This window comes from Ostrea edulis, chromosome 9 (assembly GCF_947568905.1).
Source record: "Ostrea edulis chromosome 9, xbOstEdul1.1, whole genome shotgun sequence".
Taxonomy (NCBI): domain Eukaryota; kingdom Metazoa; phylum Mollusca; class Bivalvia; order Ostreida; family Ostreidae; genus Ostrea; species Ostrea edulis.
Genome location: NC_079172.1, coordinates 64,742,914 through 64,765,974, shown reverse-complemented (window position 1 = coordinate 64,765,974; position 23,061 = coordinate 64,742,914). Strand labels below are relative to the sequence as shown.

Genomic DNA, 23,061 nt, shown 5'->3' with positions numbered 1-23,061 from the left:
CCATATATAGGCATTATTATAACCCCACCCTTATACATAGGCATTGTTATAACCCCTCTCCCTCACCCCTATACATAGGCATTGTTACAACCCCTCTTCCCCACCCCTATACATAGGCATTGTTACAACCCCTCTTCCCCACCCCTATACAGAGGCATTGTTACAACCCCTCTTCCCCACCCCTATACAGAGGCATTGTTACAACCCCTCTTCCCCACCCCTATACAGAGGCATTGTTACAACCCCTCTTCCCCACCCCTATACAGAGGCATTGTTACAACCCCACCCCTATACATAGGCATTGTTACTACCCCTCTTCCCCACCCCTATACAGAGGCATTGTTACAACCCCACCCCTATACAGAGGCATTGTTACAACCCCTCTTCCCCACCCCTATACAGAGGCATTGTTACAACCCCTCTTCCCCACCCCTATACAGAGGCATTGTTACAACCCCACCCCTATACAGAGGCATTGTTACAACCCCTCTTCCCCACCCCTATACAGAGGCATTGTTACTACCCCTCTTCCCCACCCCTATACAGAGGCATTGTTACTACCCCTCTTCCCCACCCCTATACATAGGCATTGTTACTACCCCTCTTCCCCACCCCTATACATAGGCATTGTTACAACCCCACCCCTATACAGAGGCATTGTTACTACCCCTCTTCCCCACCCCTATACATAGGCATTGTTACTACCCCTCTTCCCCACCCCTATACAGAGGCATTGTTACAACCCCTCTTCCCCACCCCTATACAGAGGCATTGTTACAACCCCTCTTCCCCACCCCTATACATAGGCATTGTTACTACCCCTCTTCCCCACCCCTATAATAAGTATTGTTATGATTCTATCGTCCAAACTAGAGCAGATTGACAAGGACTGTTTTCCACAAATAAAGAATAAGAAAAGTACTCACTGACGCCTAGTCCCTGACAGAAATACAGGAAGGCTTCTGCAAGGCGGTCCGGCTGAAAAATATCAAGTCATTGTTAGACTCTTTAGCTGCAAAACCACAGGAGTCCAGATTTAAAAAGAATTGGAATGGTAGTTATCAAGAGCTTGGCCAATTGCATTAAGTCACCAGCGTGACTCAGGTGACCTAAACATTTTGTATCCGAGGAACTGTAAATGGTGTTCCCCACTAAACATCAATGTTCCAGACTGGTGTAGCATAGGAGAGGAGAAAGTTTTGAGCTGGTCAGGGAATTGAACTTGTGACCCTGCATTACTAGTCAGGTGCTCTAACCACTGAGCTATCCAGGCCAATATCCACGGTCCATATAGCTTGAACAACATTTTCCTCCCTTCTTAAATCGTCTTTGCCTTCGAAGACACACAACCCAGATTCTGTTTGTCCCTGGGGTGGTCACGACACCTAATGCAGTATAACAGAGGAGGAAAATTTTGGGGCTGGTCCAGGAATTGACCCTGGGACCCTGCATTACTAGTCAGGTGAGCTATCCTGGCCAATATCCCTAACCATGACACTGGCAAGAAAAAATTCTGCAGCAAATTAAATTTTTACATGGAGGGTCAGGCATGCAAGATATCAAATGAAGATGCAAAGATCAGACATTTTGATGGAATGTTTATAGCTGTTCATTAGATTATGTATGTGCAAACGACTTCATGAACTAAAATCTACGGGTGTTAACCAGATTTATAAGCACCTGACAGACTAAAATCTACAGGTGGTTACCATATCTAAACACACCTGTAATAGACTGAAATAACAGGTGCTTGTTAAGTGTGTTGTTATGTACACACCTATAATGGACTGAAATAACAGGTGCTTGTTAAGTGTGATTGGTTGTTATTTACACACCTATAATGGACTGAAATAACAGGTGCTTGCTAAATCTATCTATATACACACCTTTTCTTCTATGACGTTGGCTACACCCTCCACTTCTATGATCTCCACTTTGCTCTTGTCCATCTTGGATAACATAAAACCTGCCAGTGTGTGGACCGTATGGTTAAAGGAAGCGAGTGATCCTGTCACTAACAGAACCTGACATCTGTAAATATATAAAACCTGCCAGTGTGTGGACCGTATGGTTAAAGGAGGCGAGTGATCCTGTCACTAGCAGAACCTGACATCTGTAAATATATAAAACCTGCCAGTGTGTGGACCGTAGGGTTAAAGGAGTCTAGTGATCCTGTCACTAGCAGAACCTGACATCTGTAAATATATAAAACCTGCCAGTGTGTGGACCGTAGGGTTAAAGGAGGCGAGTGATCTTGTCACTAGCAGAACCTGACATCTGTAAATATATAAAACCTGCCAGTGTGTGGACCGTAGGGTTAAAGGAGGCTAGTGATCCTGTCACTAGCAGAACTTAACCCTAACCCAAACCATGTAAAACTTGATCCCCTATTGAGGTCCCTTCCTAACCCCAGGGGTCTTGATTTCTACAAACTTGAATCCCTACTTCAATTCTTCTGGCCCAGTGGTTCTTGAGAAGATTTTTAAACAACTCCGCCCTATTTTTGCATTTTTGTTAATTATTTCCCCTTTGGAAGGGGCATGGTCCTTCATCTGAACAAACTTGAATCCCCTTCACCTAAGGATGATTTGTTCCACTTTTGATTGAAATTGGCCTGGTGGTTCTGGAGAAGATTTTCTTATATATCAGGATGTAAAACTTTGACCCCCTTATGTGGTCCCACCCAATCCTCGGGGGCCATGATCTGAACAAATTTGAATCTACTCTAAATTAGAAAGCTTTCACTTAAATCTCTACTCATATGGCCTGGTGGTTCTTAGGAAGATTTTTAAAGATTTTTTCCCTATATATTCACATGTAAAATTTGATCCCTTATTGTGGCCCCATCCTACCCCTAGGGCCATGATTTAAACAAACTTGAATCTCCAATATGTCAGGAAACTTTCATGTAAATTTCAGCTTTTCTGGCCCATTGGTTCTTGAGAAGATTTTTAAATGATCCCACCCTAATTTTGCATTTTTGTGATTATCTCCCCTTTGAAGGGAGCATGGCCCTTCATTTCAACAAACTTGAATTCCCTTCACCCAAGGATAATTTGTTCCAAGTTTGATTGAAATTGGCCAGGTGGTTATGGAGAAGAAGATGAAAACATGGAAAGTTTACGCCAACGGAGAAATTTTTATCAGAAAAGCTCACTCGAGCCTTCGGCTCAGGTGAGCTAAAAACATAAATTTCGTTTTCATTATCATCATTTTGGTTAAAGAGTTTATAAGTAGCCGCTAAGTCGGGTCTGGATTAATCGTCCTAGCAACACTTACTTCATCTTCCCGATGTTGTCTGCGATGTTAGTTCTCCTGCAAAAGAAAAATTCCATCAAAACAGAAGGTACCGGGGACTGCAGTCATTTTGATAAATTTAACCGCACCCATTAAAATCAAGCAGTCAAAGGAGCACCAAGCCTGGCATGAATTTCTCAACAACAAAAAAAAAGAAAAAAAAAAGAAAGAAATAAAAAGTCTGAAAATTTACCCAATTTAAAAAATCAAATATAAAAAAAAACCCAACTTAAGTTTGAAATTTTTTTTCGCAAAAAACCAGTTTATATAATTTGCTATAATATTCAGAGCATTGTAAAGTACCCCATTAAGGGGAGATAATTAATAGGAAACGTATCACATACAGCCCATTAGTTTTCAATCTGATGTACATGAAACACCTCAAAGTTAAGTTTATACCTCCATTTTAATCTCTTGTCAACAGTAAACACAATATACAACAAACTTATACAGGCCTGGTAATGGTTTCTATATTTGGCCTTTGACTTACTTCATGAAAGACTTGACGAATCGTTTGAGGTTTTGAGGGTTGATGTTTTTGCGAAGCGAGTGTTGGAATGAAGAAATGGCCTTATTTAACTCCTCCTGATCTGAAGCTTTTTCAAACTGCAATGAAAAAAAAAATTCCATTCAACACACTCAATGATTGGAGGACAGTTTTTTTATATACATGTTCTGAAATTTAAAAAAATCAACACCCCCCCCCTCCTCTACACACACACACATTCTTATTCTCATTCCTAGATAAAAACATATCTTTATAACATTGTAGACACAGTTACTACACTTTACATAGAGTCTAGTAGTGCTACCTGTGAATTCTTAAATGGAATTATGTTAAAATCATAAAGTCTTTTATAAAACCCATTTACAGCTTAAAAATATCGATGACTTAATATCTAGCTATAATGAATTCATTGGATGAGAGTGGGTTTTTCTCTCCAGCAAAGAGATGAGCAGCACACACTCTGACATATTCACATAAAATGGCAATCAATATTACTATCCTAACACAATTAATCAGCCACACAGTCAATGGCCTCATGTTCTAGAGGTCCAGATTAATCGTATCAGAGGCAGGGGCCAGTGTCCTGACTGACTAAAGGATAGAACTATCATAGATAATAATATAGATCTGTACTGTAGTCAGATTGTGCACACTACAAAGGACATTGTAGCAGTTCAAAGGAACACTCTTTTGACTTGGATCCTCATGTAGAAAATGAGGCCATGTTTTGTTCAAATTGGGACCCCCCCCCCCCCCCCCCCTGCACATATTGTTGCAATACAGACAGTCAAGGCTAAATTTGGGCCAAATTCTTAAATAAAAAAAATGTATTAATAATTCCCTACAAGTGATTAATATTCCTAAATAATGTTAGGAAATACTGATTTGTATGCCACACACGGTCAGAGATCAATCTAACCAGAGACCTAGAGTCCACAACGCTCATCCGAGTTACCCTCCCACACAGGGATAATGGTGTAAGCCACAACGCTCACCCGAGTTACCCTCCCACACAGGGATAATGGTGTAAGCCCCCTACCGTGACCCTGCTATGGCCCGGGGTCATTGCAAAAGTAAAACAGAATCCAGACTATGAGAGGATTCTTGTAAAAATTAATTTGAATAATTGTACTCTAGCAATTCATGAGAAGGGTTTTAGGGATTTTATTTCCTTTCTTAAAAAGATTTTTCTTATACATTCCCATGTGAAATATCTATGAAACCTGGGGTCATAGGTTGAGAAAAATGAGAAATGTTTCAGAAACATATATCCCCTCCTCCCTCGGATTCAATGACCGGAGACTAATAAGGAGTTTGTTTTTATAATATCCAGAGTGAATTGATTTTGACCTTGTGAAATTCAAAATTAAAAGGAGTCATAATCAGTGTACTAAATTTGTCATGCAGAGGATTAAGCAGACAGTATCTTACTATCTTCAGAATAGACTAACCCTTTACCTTTGACCTTGTTACCTTACAATCAATAGGGCTTATCTACTTTTAAGGGGAAAACCTGTACAGTATAACAAGTATGCTGTTTGTCAACCAAAGGGTTCTTAAGATATTGAACAGACAACATTTGTTCTACTGACAAATTTACAAACTTATCAACAGACAGGTGCAAATCAATATTTTTTTCGAGGGAGGGGGGGGGATAATAAATAAACAAAAACTTGGATCCACACTACATCAGAATGCTTGCATTTCAATTACAGAAATTGTATCCTTGTAATTCTATACCAAAAAAAAAATTCAAAAAGTTCCCCCCCCCCTCCCAATATACTCATTCCAGTTTAAATTTCAAAATTGCAAATTTTACAAAGAAGAAGAAAATGAAACATTGAAAAATCCTGATGACCATGATGGCGACAAATTTTCATCATAAAAGCTCACTTGAGCCTACGGTCTAAAAACACCAGAAACCTTGTTCATTATTTCATTAGGTTCCCAAGATTCTGCAGATCCGATTTAAAAACCCTGAAAAACTACAACAGTGTTGAATATGACTAAATTACCGGAGGTTATACAATACTACAGTACAGCTAAATGTTAGAAAACTACTTTCCTCGTCACAGATTACACAAGGCATAAGGGGTTACATAGAAGTTACATAGAAGTTTCTGAGTGATGCTGGTATGATGATGCAATTTCTGTTGCACTCCAGATTACAATGAATTAAATACATTCCCATACAAAGCATTCTAGACAGCTAAATCAGCTAGACTTTGATTAATGACAAAATCTGTGAATTAGTTCACAATATTCACCATCACTCGATTGTAAAGATTAAACATTCCTGTAGTTTGTTAAATGATACGAAAACAATTAGATTTTCTGTCATTCTTGGGATGTAAATTTCATTTTCATTTCTATGACACATTATATCCCCTGGCATGCAGTTCAAACTAGTGGGTCAATATCATTTCATATCGCACTACAAGTAACGCAAACTCATTCTGTGACATACTATATCCCTGGCATGCAGTTCAAACTAGCGGGTCAATGTCATTTCATATCACACTACAAGTAACACAGAATCCGTGGATTAACGTAGCAAGAAATTTGATGAATTTTGTAGCCTTAAGGTGGCTCATACATTACACTAAAATGGCTCGTTTAAGCACCTTGTATGAAGCATGATTTCACCAGTGAAAGTGTGATACACGCTTCCAGTTATCTCAAATGAATTTTCTATGATTTTTTTTCTTCAAAAATGACAAAAAAGATGTTAAACAAAAGCCGTTTTTGTCGTGTTTTTTCTTTCACAAGTTGCAAAATCATTATCAGCAATTTGTTTAATCAGCTGGACCCGTCTGACAATCTACCGTGAGCATAATATTCAATCTTGTATTGACCCACTGTTTTGTACATGTTTTGTACGGTGTCTGGTGTTTTGTTTTTGACAATACCTTACATTTTTGTATTTGTGTTTTTAACCCCAGTGTTTTACATATTTCCTACAGTAAATTATTTTTGTGTTGCAGCTCATGTATATTTGAAGATTTCTGTTGACTTTTATTTGCGATGAATCAGATAATCAAAATCATTTTTGTTATTCCGCCTCTGAATATATTGTGAGTCTGACTTCGAACCTTCACTCTCGAGATTTCCATGGTTAACCCGGCTTGTTTCTCTTTGGTTCCACTATATATAGTGAAGGTTTTCATAACAGCTTATTTTTTCCACTTGGGCTGGTTCAATGTCACCCTGAATGTCAGACTGTATCTAAACCCTGTCTGGACCTGACAATTTCTGTTACACTTCTCCGAACACGGCCTCAACACATCTCCTATTCACGGAGATATTTATAGCATTAGACTAGAGATTACCCTGCACGAATTCATTTTCAGGTCTTGTGATAATTTCAGGCATGGATAATTGAAAGTATATCTACATCTTCAAAACAAGCTTATGCATGTTCTTTCCTCTTTGATAATGGAACAATTAAATCAATACAACCCATACCACCATGCAGTCTGTGGAAGAAAATTCAGAAAGGTGACACATTCAGCCTGGGGACTAATAAAATCCATCAACTCTCTCTGTACAGAACTGTGAACTTCATCTAAATTCCTACCACATTTTTGGATGAGTTATAATGGGAACTGAATTAATTAGGCATCTGAGTATAAATAATGGAAATGGTTTTTGTGTTTTCAAGTTCATGCAATTCAAATGTGTTAGGAACTTTTCACGTCCTCTGGTGAACTTGTTTGCACATTGTGTATATGCAGTGTTAGTGAAAGCTGGATAATAATAAAAAATCATGAAAAAGAAATTCACAGTGAATAAATAGAAAGATCATAATCAAAGTTTTAAATACAAGAAAAAAAAGACATGTGAAAACTCCAAGCTGTTAATTATAACTCACCATAGCCTGAAATGCCAAAAAGAAAGAATACAGCATTATTACATAGCAATTTAATTATTTCTTCTGTCAGCAAAGTATGTACATTCTGCGCAAACTGATATATTTCAAGCCAAAGTTGCCATCACACATTTAATGGACAGCTGTACAAGACCTCTTACCTGTACTTACACACAAAATGTATTTAAATACTTCGTTACTCTGGGGTTAAAGGTTAACAGTGAGAGGAGAAAGGGAGATAAAAGTGTTACACAGAGTCAATTAGTTTAGAGAGATTATTAAAGGCCTTCCAACTCTAAACACCCCATTAACTTTATTTATCTTTCAAAAAAACATCATTGTGTCTGGTGAAATAATTAGTACATTATCACTTAAAACATTGTCGTTATTGGGGATATGATTACACTCGGAGGCCATTGTAGGAAAAGTAATTAAATGACGTTCAAAAAGTACATTAAGCAAGTTATCCTACGAGGCTGGAAAACATGGTCTTTCCCTGATAATGTCAACAAAACTTCCCTGTTAACATCTACATCCACAATGGAACTGACCATAGAACACATTTTTTGGTCCCTAATATTGGTAAATGTAAAGTAAGAGCACTAAATGGAACAGCAAAGTCTGGTGGTCATATGATATTTTTTGATTGGTGTAAAATTCTGAAGGTTGTTTCTTTTGGAATTGTGTCATAATTCTAGGATATATATTTAAGAAAACTGACAGTTTTTATTTTTCATACATATCTTACATAGAAAAGACAAATATTCGAAATCAAGGAATGTTTTCAATGTTTCATGACTTATGTGACATTATACATGCATTTAGCTTTACCGTTATCCACAACACAGTGTATGAAGAGTCAAACAATAATCTAATTTTACTTGTTACACGCAATATGATTGGTTCATTACACTTTATCAACATGCTTGATAACGTATAAACAAAGTTGCCCTTTAGTTCCGCTATATGACGTTATAGGAATGATGTCACAATACGTTTGGCCGTTCAGTTTCCATTTTGTTGCTATGGTGATATTGGCCCGCATCATATAAAATTGATATTTTCTTTAGAATTATCCATCAAATAATATCAAGCGCGGTTTACTAAATTAAATTTTAAGGAATGAAAGTAATTTTCATTTGTTTTATATGATATAAAGTAAGTTGGGACAGTTTACGCATTTCCGGTTTATAATGTGTAAACTGCCCCAACTTACTTTATATCGTATAAAACAAATAAAAATTACTTTCATTCCATTACTGTGTTCAATGTAAGTGATTGTGAACTGAATAAAATTCAGCAATATAGTTGTTACTGTTATAAAGTCTTTTTTCTTTCTTTTTTGTCAGCATGAACAACTGAATAGTTTGGGTTTTTCCAAATGTATTGGTTGAAACAGGGTCTGTAAGACATTATCACTTTAATGAATTTTATCTAGGGTTAAAGTAATGAATGTATAATATGTTTGGACCAATGAAATCAGTATTGTAGGTGCTACAGTTATAACATCCTGCACAGTTGTGCTCAGAAGCTGAGGACATAAATCAGTCTTAAATTTTCCCGAATTCCGTAACTCGTCAACAGAGGCCAGCATTTTCTTTCACTTTTCAAAGAGATGTTTTTTTTAAAAGCCAAGATGTTGTCCAGCCATGTTTTATTAATGATTTATTGGGTTTTGTAGTGTTTAAAGTTTATTTTTTGGTTTGAACAAATGTGTTAAATGGCTGCAAAGGCTTTCTTTAATGAGAAAAACTTAAAAATCAATATTAATCATTTGTGACAGCGAAAGTATTAATCAAGTACATTTCAGTAAATTTTATAAAAAATATTTGATAGTATACAGGAATGGTTTTAAATTTAGCTTTGAACAAGTTAATACGATGCTCTTGTGTCTTTTCATTAAAAACTCAAATTCTATGAAGTGGAGTGGAAGACCTTGGAAAAAAGTAGTCAAATATAAGTGATTGATAGTATCTGTGAAAAATCAATAAAATGCATGGTTCATTTGTTCTGCAATTAAATTAACGTTTAATCTGTTCCAGTTTCAGACCCCGATCAATAGAAAAATCATTACGAGTAAAAAAAACACCTTTATAAACAGTATATAGCCTGGGTATGTTACAAAACACCCAGTCCACAAGAAGATCGCTAGCTATGAAGTTTTACTCCTACGGTTCTTTTCTGATGCAGAGCAGGTATTTTCCCCCACCTGTAGTATAACCCATAGAACATCTGCTTCAGTTTTTGTTCTCACTAAGTTTCAATTTCAAGAACCTGAATGTGAGCAAAATATCCTAGAATCTGGACTCAAAAGCCCTTGGGATTAATTTGACCACATTCCAAGCTACACAAGTTCCTAAAATAAACTGTCCCAAGAGTACTTGTTGTTCTTTTAATCAGATGCTCTATCAAGACATAAAATATAATCCCTAGATACACGATACCATGTTCAGATCCCCTCTCAGGAAACGGCATCCAAGCCACTGTGTTATACAAAAAATGCCTCACAAATCCGGGATTAATGCTGCTTGCCGGGCACTTCCTGAATATTGATTCGGTTGTCTACTGGTCATCAGAAGTGTTTTGTCCTATCAATTTAAGCTATTTTTAGCTGTGGTTTTTTCCCCATTATGGATAGAAAATGCTACAATCCTTGATCTATACGAGGAAATGACTACATGTATACCCTTACATAGCTGACAGGTGCTCTTGGTGCCCCCTATTTATCAATTTGCGGTATGGTTTTTACACTATGAATGAAACAACAGAGCATTTCTACAAAATTAGATCTGTCCAGAAATCCTAGTCAAGAAAGAGTGGGTCTTTTTGACAATCTTGCTTAATTCCTTATTTGTGAATTGACAACAAATTCTGACTCTTTTCATTTAATACATATTCTGCACACCAATGTCCTTATTGATTTGATTTTTATCATGGATATAAAAAGGTTTGACATTTCCTTTTAAGATGTCTATTTTTGTATTTATTGCACAAGTCTGTCAATATGATTATAGCAATCTTTCAGTAACTGTTTCCATGGCAATTTTTCCATTACTAGATTTTTATTTCTAAGAACATGCTTTGTAAATCTAGATTCTAATTTCCATAGAGATGTCAATGTAGTTCCTATGAAGATAAAATTCACTTTAGTTGAAGAAAAACATATTCAAATATCCCTTAGAATTTGCATGCAGAAAAAAGGTTAATGGGCCACAATGCTCACCAAAGTAGCCTTAGTCCTGCTGATCTTCAGAAAATTTTAAAAAGAATCCCCTGTGGGGAACCAAGTTAGAATAGGTCCTCAGTACCCCTTGCTTGTCGTAAGAGGCGACTAAAAGGGGGCGGTCCTTCGGATGAGACTGTAAAAACCGGGGCCCCGTGTCACAGCAGGTGTGGCACGATAAAGATCCCTCCCTGCTCAATGGTCATAAGCACTGAGCATAGGTCTAAATTTTGCACAATTAATCACCCCCCCCCCCTTTAGAAGCTTCTATATTCCCATGTAAAACTGTGACCTCATATTGAAAGGTGAAGATAAAGAACAGAGATCAATCTCATAACTCCTATAACACCGGATAAAATGTTACAAGTTTACAGAACCGGATAAAATGTTATAAGTTTACAGAACTGGATAAAATGTTATAAGTTTACAGAACCGGATAAAATGTAAGTTTACAGAACCGGATAAAATGTTATAAGTTTACAGATGGACACCGGATAAAATGTTATAAGTTTACAGAACCAGATAAAATGTTGTAAATTTAATGATGGACACTGGATAAAATGTTATAAGTTTACAGATGGACACCAGATAAAATGTTATAAGTTTACAGATGGACACTGGATAAAATGTTACAAGTTTACAGAACCGGATAAAATGTTGTAAATTTACAGATGGACACCAGATAAAATGTTATAAGTTTACAGAACCGGATAAAATGTTATAAGTTTACAGATAGACACCGGATGAAATGTTATAAGTTTACAGAGCCGGATAAAATGTTATAAGTTTACAGAACCGGATAAAATGTTATAAGTTTACAGATGGACACCGGATAAAATGTATCAGAACAGTTCACTTCAGGTTTCTCCTCACGTTGAAAATCAAACAAACAAAGCATACTAACAGAAGTTGGAAGTTCCTTTAGACCACAATACATGCATTATATAAAAACTACGATAAACTATCACAAGGCTATTAGTTCAATAAATGTCCCAGACCTCCATGCTCCGTGCATCACAAATGTAAACTTTTCTGTTTCACAATGCAAACATATTCAAATAAGGCCGTCCAAGTAGCGATATGAGAATATCAACGTTTACATAGAACCTGAATCATAATGAAAAAACAAAACAAACAATCCACCTTCAAACTCTGTGTGGGAGTGTCATAAAAAAACGGAAGGCTAAAAGATACTCCATGACTCTCCAATAAAAACAATGATCCAATGACCCATCAGTATACATGTATCTGTGTGTGCTGGGCCACAGGAGACTGGAAGTCTACGTATCAGAATTCTGTTATTTCAGCTTAAAAGCTATCCACTTTTGTTCACTATCATGCTTGATAGAGGGTACATTTTAGAAATGCATATGTTTGGTGCAAAAGTCTCACTTAGTTGGATAATGCAGAGAATTTAAAGATAAAGAAGGGGGAGAAATTGGACAAAGTTTGTTAGCAACAACGGGAGTTACAGAGAGATTTGTGTCTAAACCACTGGATATACAGTGCCACTTATACCACACCTTCTACAGAACTAGGACAGGGCTCTCAGCGAGCTGAAATAAAGAGGCACTTAGTTGGCAAAACTTAACAAGGCATCTATAATCACTCAGTACTACAAGAGAGACTAACTCTCTCACATAAAAGCAGTAAAACAAGATTTGCCTATTTTGCATCCATATAACAGAGACAATTCACTGGTTTGTACGTACTGAACCGAATCTGTGCATCATCAAATAGGCTTCAGCAGTGGGGTTCATTCCTAGGTTATCCAACTTCCAACCAATCAGCTGTCAAAATACAAAAACATTCTGATCAATTCAACCAATCAGCTGACAAAATACAAAAACATTCTGATCAACTCGACCAATCAGCTGACAAAATACAAAAACATTCTGATCTACTCAATCAATCAGCTGACAAAATACAAAAACATTCTGATCAACTCAACCAATCAGCCGACATTTTTATGAACTCAACTTATATCCTCCCAAGTTCATCATTATGTTTAATACATTCTTAATCTCTGCTATGGACTACTTTGATTTCAATAGGTTTGACTGAGTGACATACATATTTTTGGTAATGATCAAGCAGTGGCATAAGTTTCCCAGTGCATGGTGTTCTACAAATTAATTCAGTGCTTGTGCCTTTCACCCTTGTGTGTATCTCTGTTACTGTTACTTGTTTGAGTTGTCTTACTCTGTGTGTATCCCTGTTACTGTTACTTGTCTGAGCTGTCTTACTCTGTGTGTATCTCTGTTACTTGTCTGAGCTGTCTTACTCTGTGTGTATCTCTGTTACTGTTACTTGTCTGAGCTGTCTTACTCTGTGTGTATCTCTGTTACTTGTCTGAGCTGTCTTACTCTGTGTGTATCTCTGTTACTTGTCTGAGATGTCTTACTCTGTGTGTATCTCTGTTGCTGTTACTTGTCTGAGTTGTCTTACTCTGTGTGTATCTCTGTTACTTGTCTGAGCTGTCTTACTCTGTGTGTATCTCTGTTACTGTTACTTGTCTGAGCTGTCTTACTCTGTGTGTATCTCTGTTACTGGTCTGAGTTGTCTTACTCTGTGTGTATCTCTGTTGCTGTTACTTGTCTGAGTTGTCTTACTCTGTGTGTATCTCTGTTACTTGTCTGAGTTGTCTTACTCTGTGTGTATCTCTGTTGCTGTTACTTGTCTGAGTTGTCTTACTCTGTGTGTATCTCTGTTACTTGTCTGAGCTGTCTTACTCTGTGTGTATCTCTGTTACTGTTACTTGTCTGAGTTGTCTTACTCTGTGTGTATCTCTGTTACTTGTCTGAGCTGTCTTACTCTGTGTGTATCTCTGTTACTTGTCTGAGTTGTCTTACTCTGTGTGTATCTCTGTTGCTGTTACTTGTCTGAGCTGTCTTACTCTGTGTGTATCTCTGTTACTTGTCTGAGTTGTCTTACTCTGTGTGTATCTCTGTTACTTGTCTGAGCTGTCTTACTCTGTGTGTATCTCTGTTACTGTTACTTGTCTGAGTTGTCTTACTCTGTGTGTATCTCTGTTACTTGTCTGAGCTGTCTTACTCTGTGTGTATCTCTGTTACTTGTCTGAGCTGTCTTACTCTGTGTGTATCTCTGTTGCTGTTACTTGTCTGAGCTGTCTTACTCTGTGTGTATCTCTGTTACTTGTCTGAGCTGTCTTACTCTGTGTGTATCTCTGTTACTTGTCTGAGCTGTCTTACTCTGTGTGTATCTCTGTTACTTGTCTGAGCTGTCTTACTCTGTGTGTATCTCTGTTGCTGTTACTTGTCTGAGCTGTCTTACTCTGTGTGTATCTCTGTTACTTGTCTGAGCTGTCTTACTCTGTGTGTATCTCTGTTGCTGTTACTTGTCTGAGCTGTCTTACTCTGTGTGTATCTCTGTTACTTGTCTGAGCTGTCTTACTCTGTGTGTATCTCTGTTACTTGTCTGAGCTGTCTTACTCTGTGTGTATCTCTGTTACTTGTCTGAGCTGTCTTACTCTGTGTGTATCTCTGTTACTGTTACTTGTCTGAGTTGTCTTACTCTGTGTGTATCTCTGTTACTTGTCTGAGCTGTCTTACTCTGTGTGTATCTCTGTTACTTGTCTGAGCTGTCTTACTCTGTGTGTATCCCTGTTACTGTTACTTGTCTGAGCTGTCTTACTCAGTGTGTATCTCTGTTACTTGTCTGAGCTGTCTTACTCTGTGTGTATCTCTGTTGCTGTTACTTGTCTGAGCTGTCTTACTCTGTGTGTATCTCTGTTACTTGTCTGAGCTGTCTTACTCTGTGTGTATCTCTGTTGCTGTTATTTGTCTGAGCTGTCTTACTCTGTCTGTTTGGGTATTTTAACTGTGTTACCTATCTTTATCAACTCAACCATTTGTTACCACTCTATGTCCTTCTTTCTATCATGTTACCTATGTGGAAAAGTTTCTGTTGTTTGACTTTCTACTAAATGGTGTATCCTTGATGTTGCCAAATGTTTTATATCAACGTTAGATGATCGATGTTAGAGATTACTTTCATTTTATGTACACAAGTCTACTTTCACTTTACAACCAAATTTCACTTTCTGTTTACACAACTCTACTTTCACTTTTTCTCTGTGTTGACTAGTGTCTAACCTTGTCCTTCAGTCCTTCCATGATGCCAGCAGTTGTCCCGGTGCAGTGGATTAGACAGACACCCAACACTCGTGTGGGATGGGCCATCTGTAAATTCACAACAAAATTAAATTAGACACACACCCAAAAATTTGTGTGAAATACTAGGCCATGTGTAACATCATTGTGGACTGGCCACACCCCTAATACTCATGTGCTCGGTCTAGGCCATTTGTAAAATTTCACAAAAATGGATTAAACACTGCAAAAATTATTCTGATCAGGGTCATCTGCAACACATTAAAAGCATTGGAGTGGTCACATACATCTTATAAAGCGCTGGATCAAACAACCATTTAGACAAAGTTTCAATAACATCTTATATGCCAATTTTTAGAGTATCTGTCTCCTGCCTCAACTTATATCCATTTGATTTGTACTTTTACAAAAGGGAAAGACACTCAACAGACTCTTGTTGCAAAGTTTCACTGCTAAAACACAATATTAAAGATATCAAAGTTTCACTGCTAAAACACAATATTAAAGATATCAAAGTTTCACTGCTAAAACACAATATTAAAGATATCAAAGTTTCACTGCTAAAACACAATATTAAAGATATCAAAGTTTCACTGCTAAAACACAATATTAAAGATATCAAAGTTTCACTGTTAAAACACAACATTAAAGATATCAAAGTTTCACTGTTAAAACACAATATTAAAGATATCAAAGTTTCACTGCTAAAACACAATATTAAAGATATCAAAGTTTCACTGTTAAAACACAACATTAAAGATATCAAAGTTTCACTGCTAAAACACAATATTAAAGATATCAAAGTTTCACTGCTAAAACACAATATTAAAGATATCAAAGTTTCACTGCTAAAACACAATATTAAAGATATCAAAGTTTCACTCTAAAACACATTAAAGATATCAAAGTTTCACTGCTAAAACACAATATTAAAGACACCATGCAGAGATCATTTCTTTTAACTTGTGCAAGTTGATAAAATTGACCTTTGACCTAAAAAATATATTAGGGGTCATCCCCTTGTGATGGATCAAGGGTTCATTGATTTCTTTGTTATAGTTGATATAGTATTAAAGTAAATATGCAGATCATTTCTATTCCAAGGTATTTTTCCTTTTAAACTACATTGCAAGCTTTATGCTCTAATCTATAGTAAAACAGAGTACTCCTGTCCTCTCCCTCCACCACAAATAAAGGAGTATTAATTAGAACCAGTCAAAACCAGTATTGAGTAGACTGAACCAGTTCTTACTGGTCTACCAATTTTACATGCATGTACAGTGCAGAGCAATTGTCAAACATGAATGAAAGCATTTCTTGAGAAAATGTAAATATAAGCATTAAATGATTTAGCATCATAATATATATATTTTTAAATTTATTGTGCAAATAACATGAATGACTATGCATGATATGCAGACATGTTATATACAGTGCTGTGTTATTAGCGCAACAAATACCAAAATGACAATCATTCGGTCTCTAATGTACCCTGGTGACCTTGGTCTTTAAAAACCAATGAGGTCCTCTATTTCAGTGAGCAAGTGAGGTTTCATTGTTTAAGCTTACAAGTATTGGAGATAACAATGAGGTCCTTTATTTCAGTGAGCAATTGGGGTTTCATTGCTTAAGCTTACAAGTATTGGAGATAACAATGAGGTCCTCTATTTCAGTGAGCAAGTGAGGTTTCATTGTTTAAGTTTACAAGTATTGGAGATAACAATGAGGTCCTCTATTTCAGTGAGCAAGTGAGGTTTCATTGTTTAAGCTTATAAGTATTGGAGATAACAATGAAGTCCTCAATTTCAGTCAGCAAGTGAGGTTTCATTGTTTAAGCTTATAAGTATTGGAGATAACAATGAAGTCCTCAATTTCAGTCAGCATATGAAGTTTCATTACTTAAGCATAAGTATTGGAGATATTGGCCACTGACCATTAGTTACCATATGTGACAGGGTGACCTTGAATTTGACCTCTGGACCTAAAAAAATTGAGGTTATTTATAAATCATCTCAAGACAGTACACAACTCTGCCTTATCTAACCTTTCTAAATTTGGTTGGCATTTTACAAGTGGGAAATGAAACCAACAGACCTTTACATTACAAATGGTTATTAATGAGGAGAATCAAATTATATCCCTCTGGTGAATTTAACAGGAACATCAGAGTACAAAAATTACACAATAATGTTTAATGAAACAAAAAAAAAAAAAAAACCAAAAAACTAAACCGCTGTCAAAATCCTATAAAGTAGCCTTTCTCACGACTATTAACTTCTACAGGCAGAGCAGATAAATCGTCATTAAGTAAACCATTGACATAGAAATCCTATATCAGGTAATGTCTCCATAATTAATTACCACTGGAAAGCTGAAAATCAATGAAAAATGACTGGGAATAGATTCTGAAGCTTCTTGTTCAAACGTCATATCATCTGACAGCCCCATTCAGTACAGAGCAGATAATGAGATAATTATGCGTAAATATCACGACTTCATTACTAAGTCAGTTACCCTGTGTACTATGGTGCTATATGCCTTTTCATCCATTGCCATTACGGGAGACAATATGGTTATTTATATACGTAGTTTATTAGACTAGACAGGAAAAACTGTGAAATCTAATTAACAATGTATTCTTTACACACTTGGGATCTTATTCCTTACATCTTTAGTCAACTAGTGAACAGCACATCAGTAATTCTCATTAGGGAGTATAGAAGCCTGCAGTTTGTAAGTCCTTCTGCCATCACGGTCATCATCTTGAATTTATTCCAGCTTGCCCGACGTTTTCTGATGCATGCCTACATGGAAACTTCACTGAACAATTTGACACCATCCTTATTGTGTGTTGTGTGCCATCATAGGGGACGGTGTCGTTATTGACTGTTTGGAATCAGCCCCATGATGCAAGTTCTCATGTCGTGGACTATGCCATGATAACATCATGAAGACTTTCACAGAGGTCAAATATCAATGAATCTGGTTATCATTCACAAGGCCAACCTTTCATAAAAATCCCATTCAAAAACAAACTACAGGAAAAAAATACCACACTAACAAACAAATGGACATAGAGAAAAATAGAACAAGAGACAAACACAGTGACAGACAGACACACTGACAGACAGACACACTGCCAGACAAACACACTGTCAGACAGACTGCCAGACAAACACTAAGAGACAAACACACTGACAGACAGACACACTGACAAACACATTGATAAACACACTGCCAGACAGACAGACATACACAATGACAGACAAACACACTGACAGACAAACACACTAACAGATGAACACACTGACAAACGGACACACTGCCAGACAAACACACTGACAGACAGACACACTAACAAACACACTGCCAGACAAACACACTGCCAGACAAACACACTGACAGACAAACACACTGACAGACAGACACAGTGACAGACAGACACAGTGACAGACAAACACACTGCCAGACAAACACACTAACAAACACACTGCCAGACAAACACACTGCCAGACAAACACACTGACAGACAGACACAGTGACAGACAGACACAGTGACAGACAAACACACTGCCAGACAAACACACTAACAAACACACTGCCAGACAAACACACTGCCAGACAAACACACTGCCAGACAAAAACACTAACAGACAGACACACTGACAGATGAACACACTGACAAACGGACACACTGATAGACAAACACATTGACAGACAGACACACTGCCAGACAGACACACTGCCAGACAAAAACACTAACAGACAGACAGACTGACAGATGAACACACTGACAAACGGACACAGTGACAGACAGACACACTGATAGACAAACACATTGACAGACAGACTGACAGACAAACACTAAGAGACAGACACACTGACAGACAGACACACACACTGACAAACACATTGATAGATAAACACACTGACAGACAGACAGACATACACAATGACAGACAGACACACTGACAGACGAACACACTGACAGATGAACACAATGACAAACGGAGCAAGAGAAAACCAGAACAAGAGACAACCAAACACACATTACTAAACAAACAGCAGAGCCTGAGTTTATACGTATAAATCACGCTGTTACAAGAAATTAAGTGTATATATTTACAGTGGAACTTTGGTATCTATAACACTGATATCTCGAATACCATGGATATGTCGAAGTGATTCAGAAGTCCCAACCACTTATTCTTTAAGTATTTCACCCTTGATATCTCAAATCCTCGGATATCTCGACATTTTTTTCTCAGTCCCATTGAGATAACGAGGTTTGACTGTATATATAAACTAAAGCTGTGATGAATATACATACGGCAAATCTGGCGAGAACATTGGCTCCAGCCCCCTCTCCAAGTCCAACCACCTGCTTAATACTGTAAAACAGTCAAAAGGAATCGCTGTATCATATTGATGATTAGAATCTTTTTTAATAAATATCAATGAATCTGGTTATCATCATAAATTCAATAATCTTTATATTTTTCACTGTAAACCAACTCGTATTCACGCGTGAAAGAAACACTTTCTGCACTCATTTGTGAATATAACTAGACATGAACTTATTAACCATTAATATTTGTTTTACAGTCCTTCAAGCACAGATTAAATTCAGTGCATACGTACTCAAGTCGATCCAGTACACATACAAGATCTTCTCCCAGACTCTGCATACTGGGAAAGCTGTAACTAAAATAAAATTCACAAAGTTAATCCAGCTATACTAAAAATATCCGACTCAATCATTTGTCAGTCATCACAGTAGATTGAAGATATACAGATTTTCTGTATATTAGAAATATCAAACCATTATCTTCACTTCATCTCATAATTATAAATGATAATTAGCCTTCCAAAGTAGTGTGGTTCAGATCTTTAAAATAACCAAAATGTTTCTCGAGATTTCTCCTGCTCTGTATCATGTAGTAGTGACATCAGCAAGAGAAAGAGGGTTCTATTTTCATTTTCATTTTAATGAACGAGTATTGTGGTTTGGCTTTAAGAGCACAAGAACAAAGACCTATCTCGAGTCCTTATTTCATCAGATCTTTCAAAGTCTTTAGAATTTATCGATGACTGAAGCATTTGTGAGGAGAGAGAGAGAGAGAGAGAGAGAGAGAGAGTGTGAGTGTGTGTGTGTTTGTGTTATATTCTGCATTTTGCTATGAAAATATTTAATTTAAAAAAGGGCTAAAACAACAGCTGCAGTCCCCCTTTTCAGGCATTTTGTTTCTAGGTATTGAAAATTAAAATCTAACAGATTAAATTTGAGATAGATGGGGAAGGGGGGTGTTCAGCAAACTTGGTTGACTGTCAGACATAGCTTAAGCAAACACAGTAATATTGACTGCCATTACAATAATGGCTTAGTCTGTGGTTATAATCCGAGTTCATATCCATACCTTAACCCCCCCCCCCCCCAGGCCCCTGCAAAAAGAAAATCCTGCAGTCAAAAGCATATTTTGATAAACATAAAACAAATCCGATTTCTTTATATTTATTATATAATATCTAATGATATTATTTCTACACATCTTGTCTTTTAATCACAATTTTGAATATTACTTTTTGTGATTGGTTTTGTGATATGTGCTCGGTGTTAATGCTTTTGAGATTGTTTTAAATGATTATTTGTGTACATATAATTGTACGTATCAACTGGCAGAATAGTGCCTGCACTGACCAGGTCACCTTGAAATATCCCAAGATTCCCAGTGCTAGCCTGGATTGTAGCTAGAATCAACTCAGATATCAGGGAAATTAATTCCTGACAACACACGAGGGAAATCAATCCCTGAAAAGCATGAAGGGGGAATAATCCCCGAGAAACAAGTTTAAAAACATAATCCCCTGTCATACATAAGGGGAGGTAATCCTTGTAAAGCACATTGAAGAGTTGCTATTGATTCTGCAGTCATAAACCGTATTGCTGAATTGTTTTAAATGGAAGTTGTATTCCACCATTTTAATGAGTTTACAATGATTAAGTATGATCTATAAATTTATCATATGATAATATGTGCTTTATCATATTGTAGTATAATATATATAAATGTAGTATATATAGGAAAGAGGAGAAAATCTTTGGCTGGACTGGGAATCGAACCTGGGACCCCTGCATTACTAGTCAGGTGCTCTAACCACTGAGCTATCCAGGCCAATATCCACAGTCTGTATAGCCCTCATTACTACATTCCTACCTCCCTAATCAGTCTTCGCCCTCGAAGACACACAACCCAGATTCTTTTTGCCCCTGACAGGACTTTCACCTGCAAGACCAGGGGTGGTCAATGGCACCAAATGTAGAATATATAGGAGAGAGGAGAAAATCTTTGGCTGGACCGGGAATCGAACCCGGGACCCCTGCATTACTAGTCAGGTGCTCTAACCACTGAGCTATCCAGGCTGATATCCACAGTCCTTATAAGCCCAAATTACTACAATATCAATACAAAAATAAAAGGCTCTCATAATATAAATGACTGGTGGTTGTAAGTCTGTAGCGCTTAGGGTGTTATCTTCACAACCGAGAGGCCCGGATTAATGCCAGCATCATGTCAAAACCCAGACGTTTAACGTTGGTAGTGCCTGTTCCTTCACCAAGAGCCCAACATTAAAAGTGAAAGTGAAAGTAACATATCTCTCAGATATGACCTTATAACTGGAGGTCCCATGTCACAGAGAAAGAAGAAAACCAAGCTCACGGCTACATACCAGCTTTGTGGAACTTCACCTATAATAGCTGATGATGTCTTCACACGTGTGAAGAATTCTCCAATGGGACACAATAAAACATATAAATAAATGTAAGCATACACTCATTTAGCTCAATGATGGCAATTCTAAAATTAGATTGCTTCAAAAAAATATCACTTATGGTGACTGTGTTTGCCGTCATTCTGGAGAAAAATAAATTTGTTTACAGACATGTTGACAAAAAATATATTTGTTTCCAGACATGATGACAAAATATATATTTGTTTCCAAAGGTAATGACAGACACAGGATATATACCACAACAGCTCACAATGGCTGTCCAGGAGAGCTGGATGTGTTAAGTGAATCGTAGTATTAGATAGTCATTGGGGTTTTCACTTGTGCCGTAAAACACCAAGTTCCATTAGACATAAGTTCAAGATTTAATTATTCAATATCATTTTTCTTGTCTGAAATTCCAATGTAATTCCTACTAGGAGATATAAGAGAACATTTACTAAGAAATAAAGAAAACACTTGAAGTTTCATGTAAATCGTGACCTTGAATGTGAAGTTCATCAGCAGTCTTTAATAAAACTTTGTAATCAAGCCGTATATGATTTAGGGATTTAAATTATTCCAACCTCGGAAGGCGTTAGTCAAGATAAATTACATAAATTATCATTTTGGACAGTCATCAATCATGTAAAATCCATGCATAAAGTTTCAACAACAAACTTGCGATGCATAGACTACACAGTAAATGTTCCGTAGGGTACAGATAGCCAGAATATTCATCTTGCAGTTTTGATGCAATTAATCGTCACACACGATGCACATGCATTATACAAGCAGACATTTTTTTTTAAATAAGCAAGTACAAACAAGAATAATGCTGCCAGTTTCCGAGTCAATATTCACCACCAAAAACCAAAGTAATCAAGACGATTGGATATGGATCAGGTCGTAGCAGAACAAATCAATGTATTGCGCAAGACGTGTCATATGGTTTATCAATTGCTGCACGAGAATTCTATTTTCTTATGTCAATAATGAAAGGTTCAGGCTTTAACCTTGAGTTCCTTAGGTCTTTAAACATTTTTTAAAAATCACTATTTCAGTCTTTTGTGCAGTATGCTATCATGATTCTGCTTGAATTACCAGTGCTTGCAGTTTTTGTATAAGGCGATTCCACTCGGTATAGCCAGTCTTCTGTAGGAACCAAAAGCTGGTCAGACTTATTATAACAGGGTCTCCTTTGTCTTTGAACTGTTGTTGTTAATCACAGAAATTCTAAATTTAAATGAGAAATGAGAAGTGC

The 23,061-nt window shown here is 36.9% G+C and overlaps 1 protein-coding gene across 8 annotated transcripts in view; it reads right to left on the bottom strand.

Moving 5' to 3' along the window:
• Positions 1-23,061, bottom strand: part of LOC125657722 (uncharacterized protein ZK1073.1-like) — a 42,179-nt gene that overhangs the window by 6,416 nt on the left and 12,702 nt on the right. For 6 of the 8 annotated variants that reach the window (XM_056149915.1, XM_056149913.1, XM_056149919.1 and 3 more), the window contains 8 exons: positions 19,671-19,733; positions 19,360-19,420; positions 15,012-15,098; positions 12,609-12,686; positions 3,788-3,903; positions 3,280-3,315; positions 1,887-2,031; positions 927-978 (listed from right to left, as the gene is read on the bottom strand). In XM_056149915.1, the coding sequence (XP_056005890.1) occupies positions 927-978; positions 1,887-2,031; positions 3,280-3,315; positions 3,788-3,903; positions 12,609-12,686; positions 15,012-15,098; positions 19,360-19,420; positions 19,671-19,733 (638 nt within the window). The other 2 variants (XM_056149912.1, XM_056149917.1) reach the window with 1 other exon arrangement.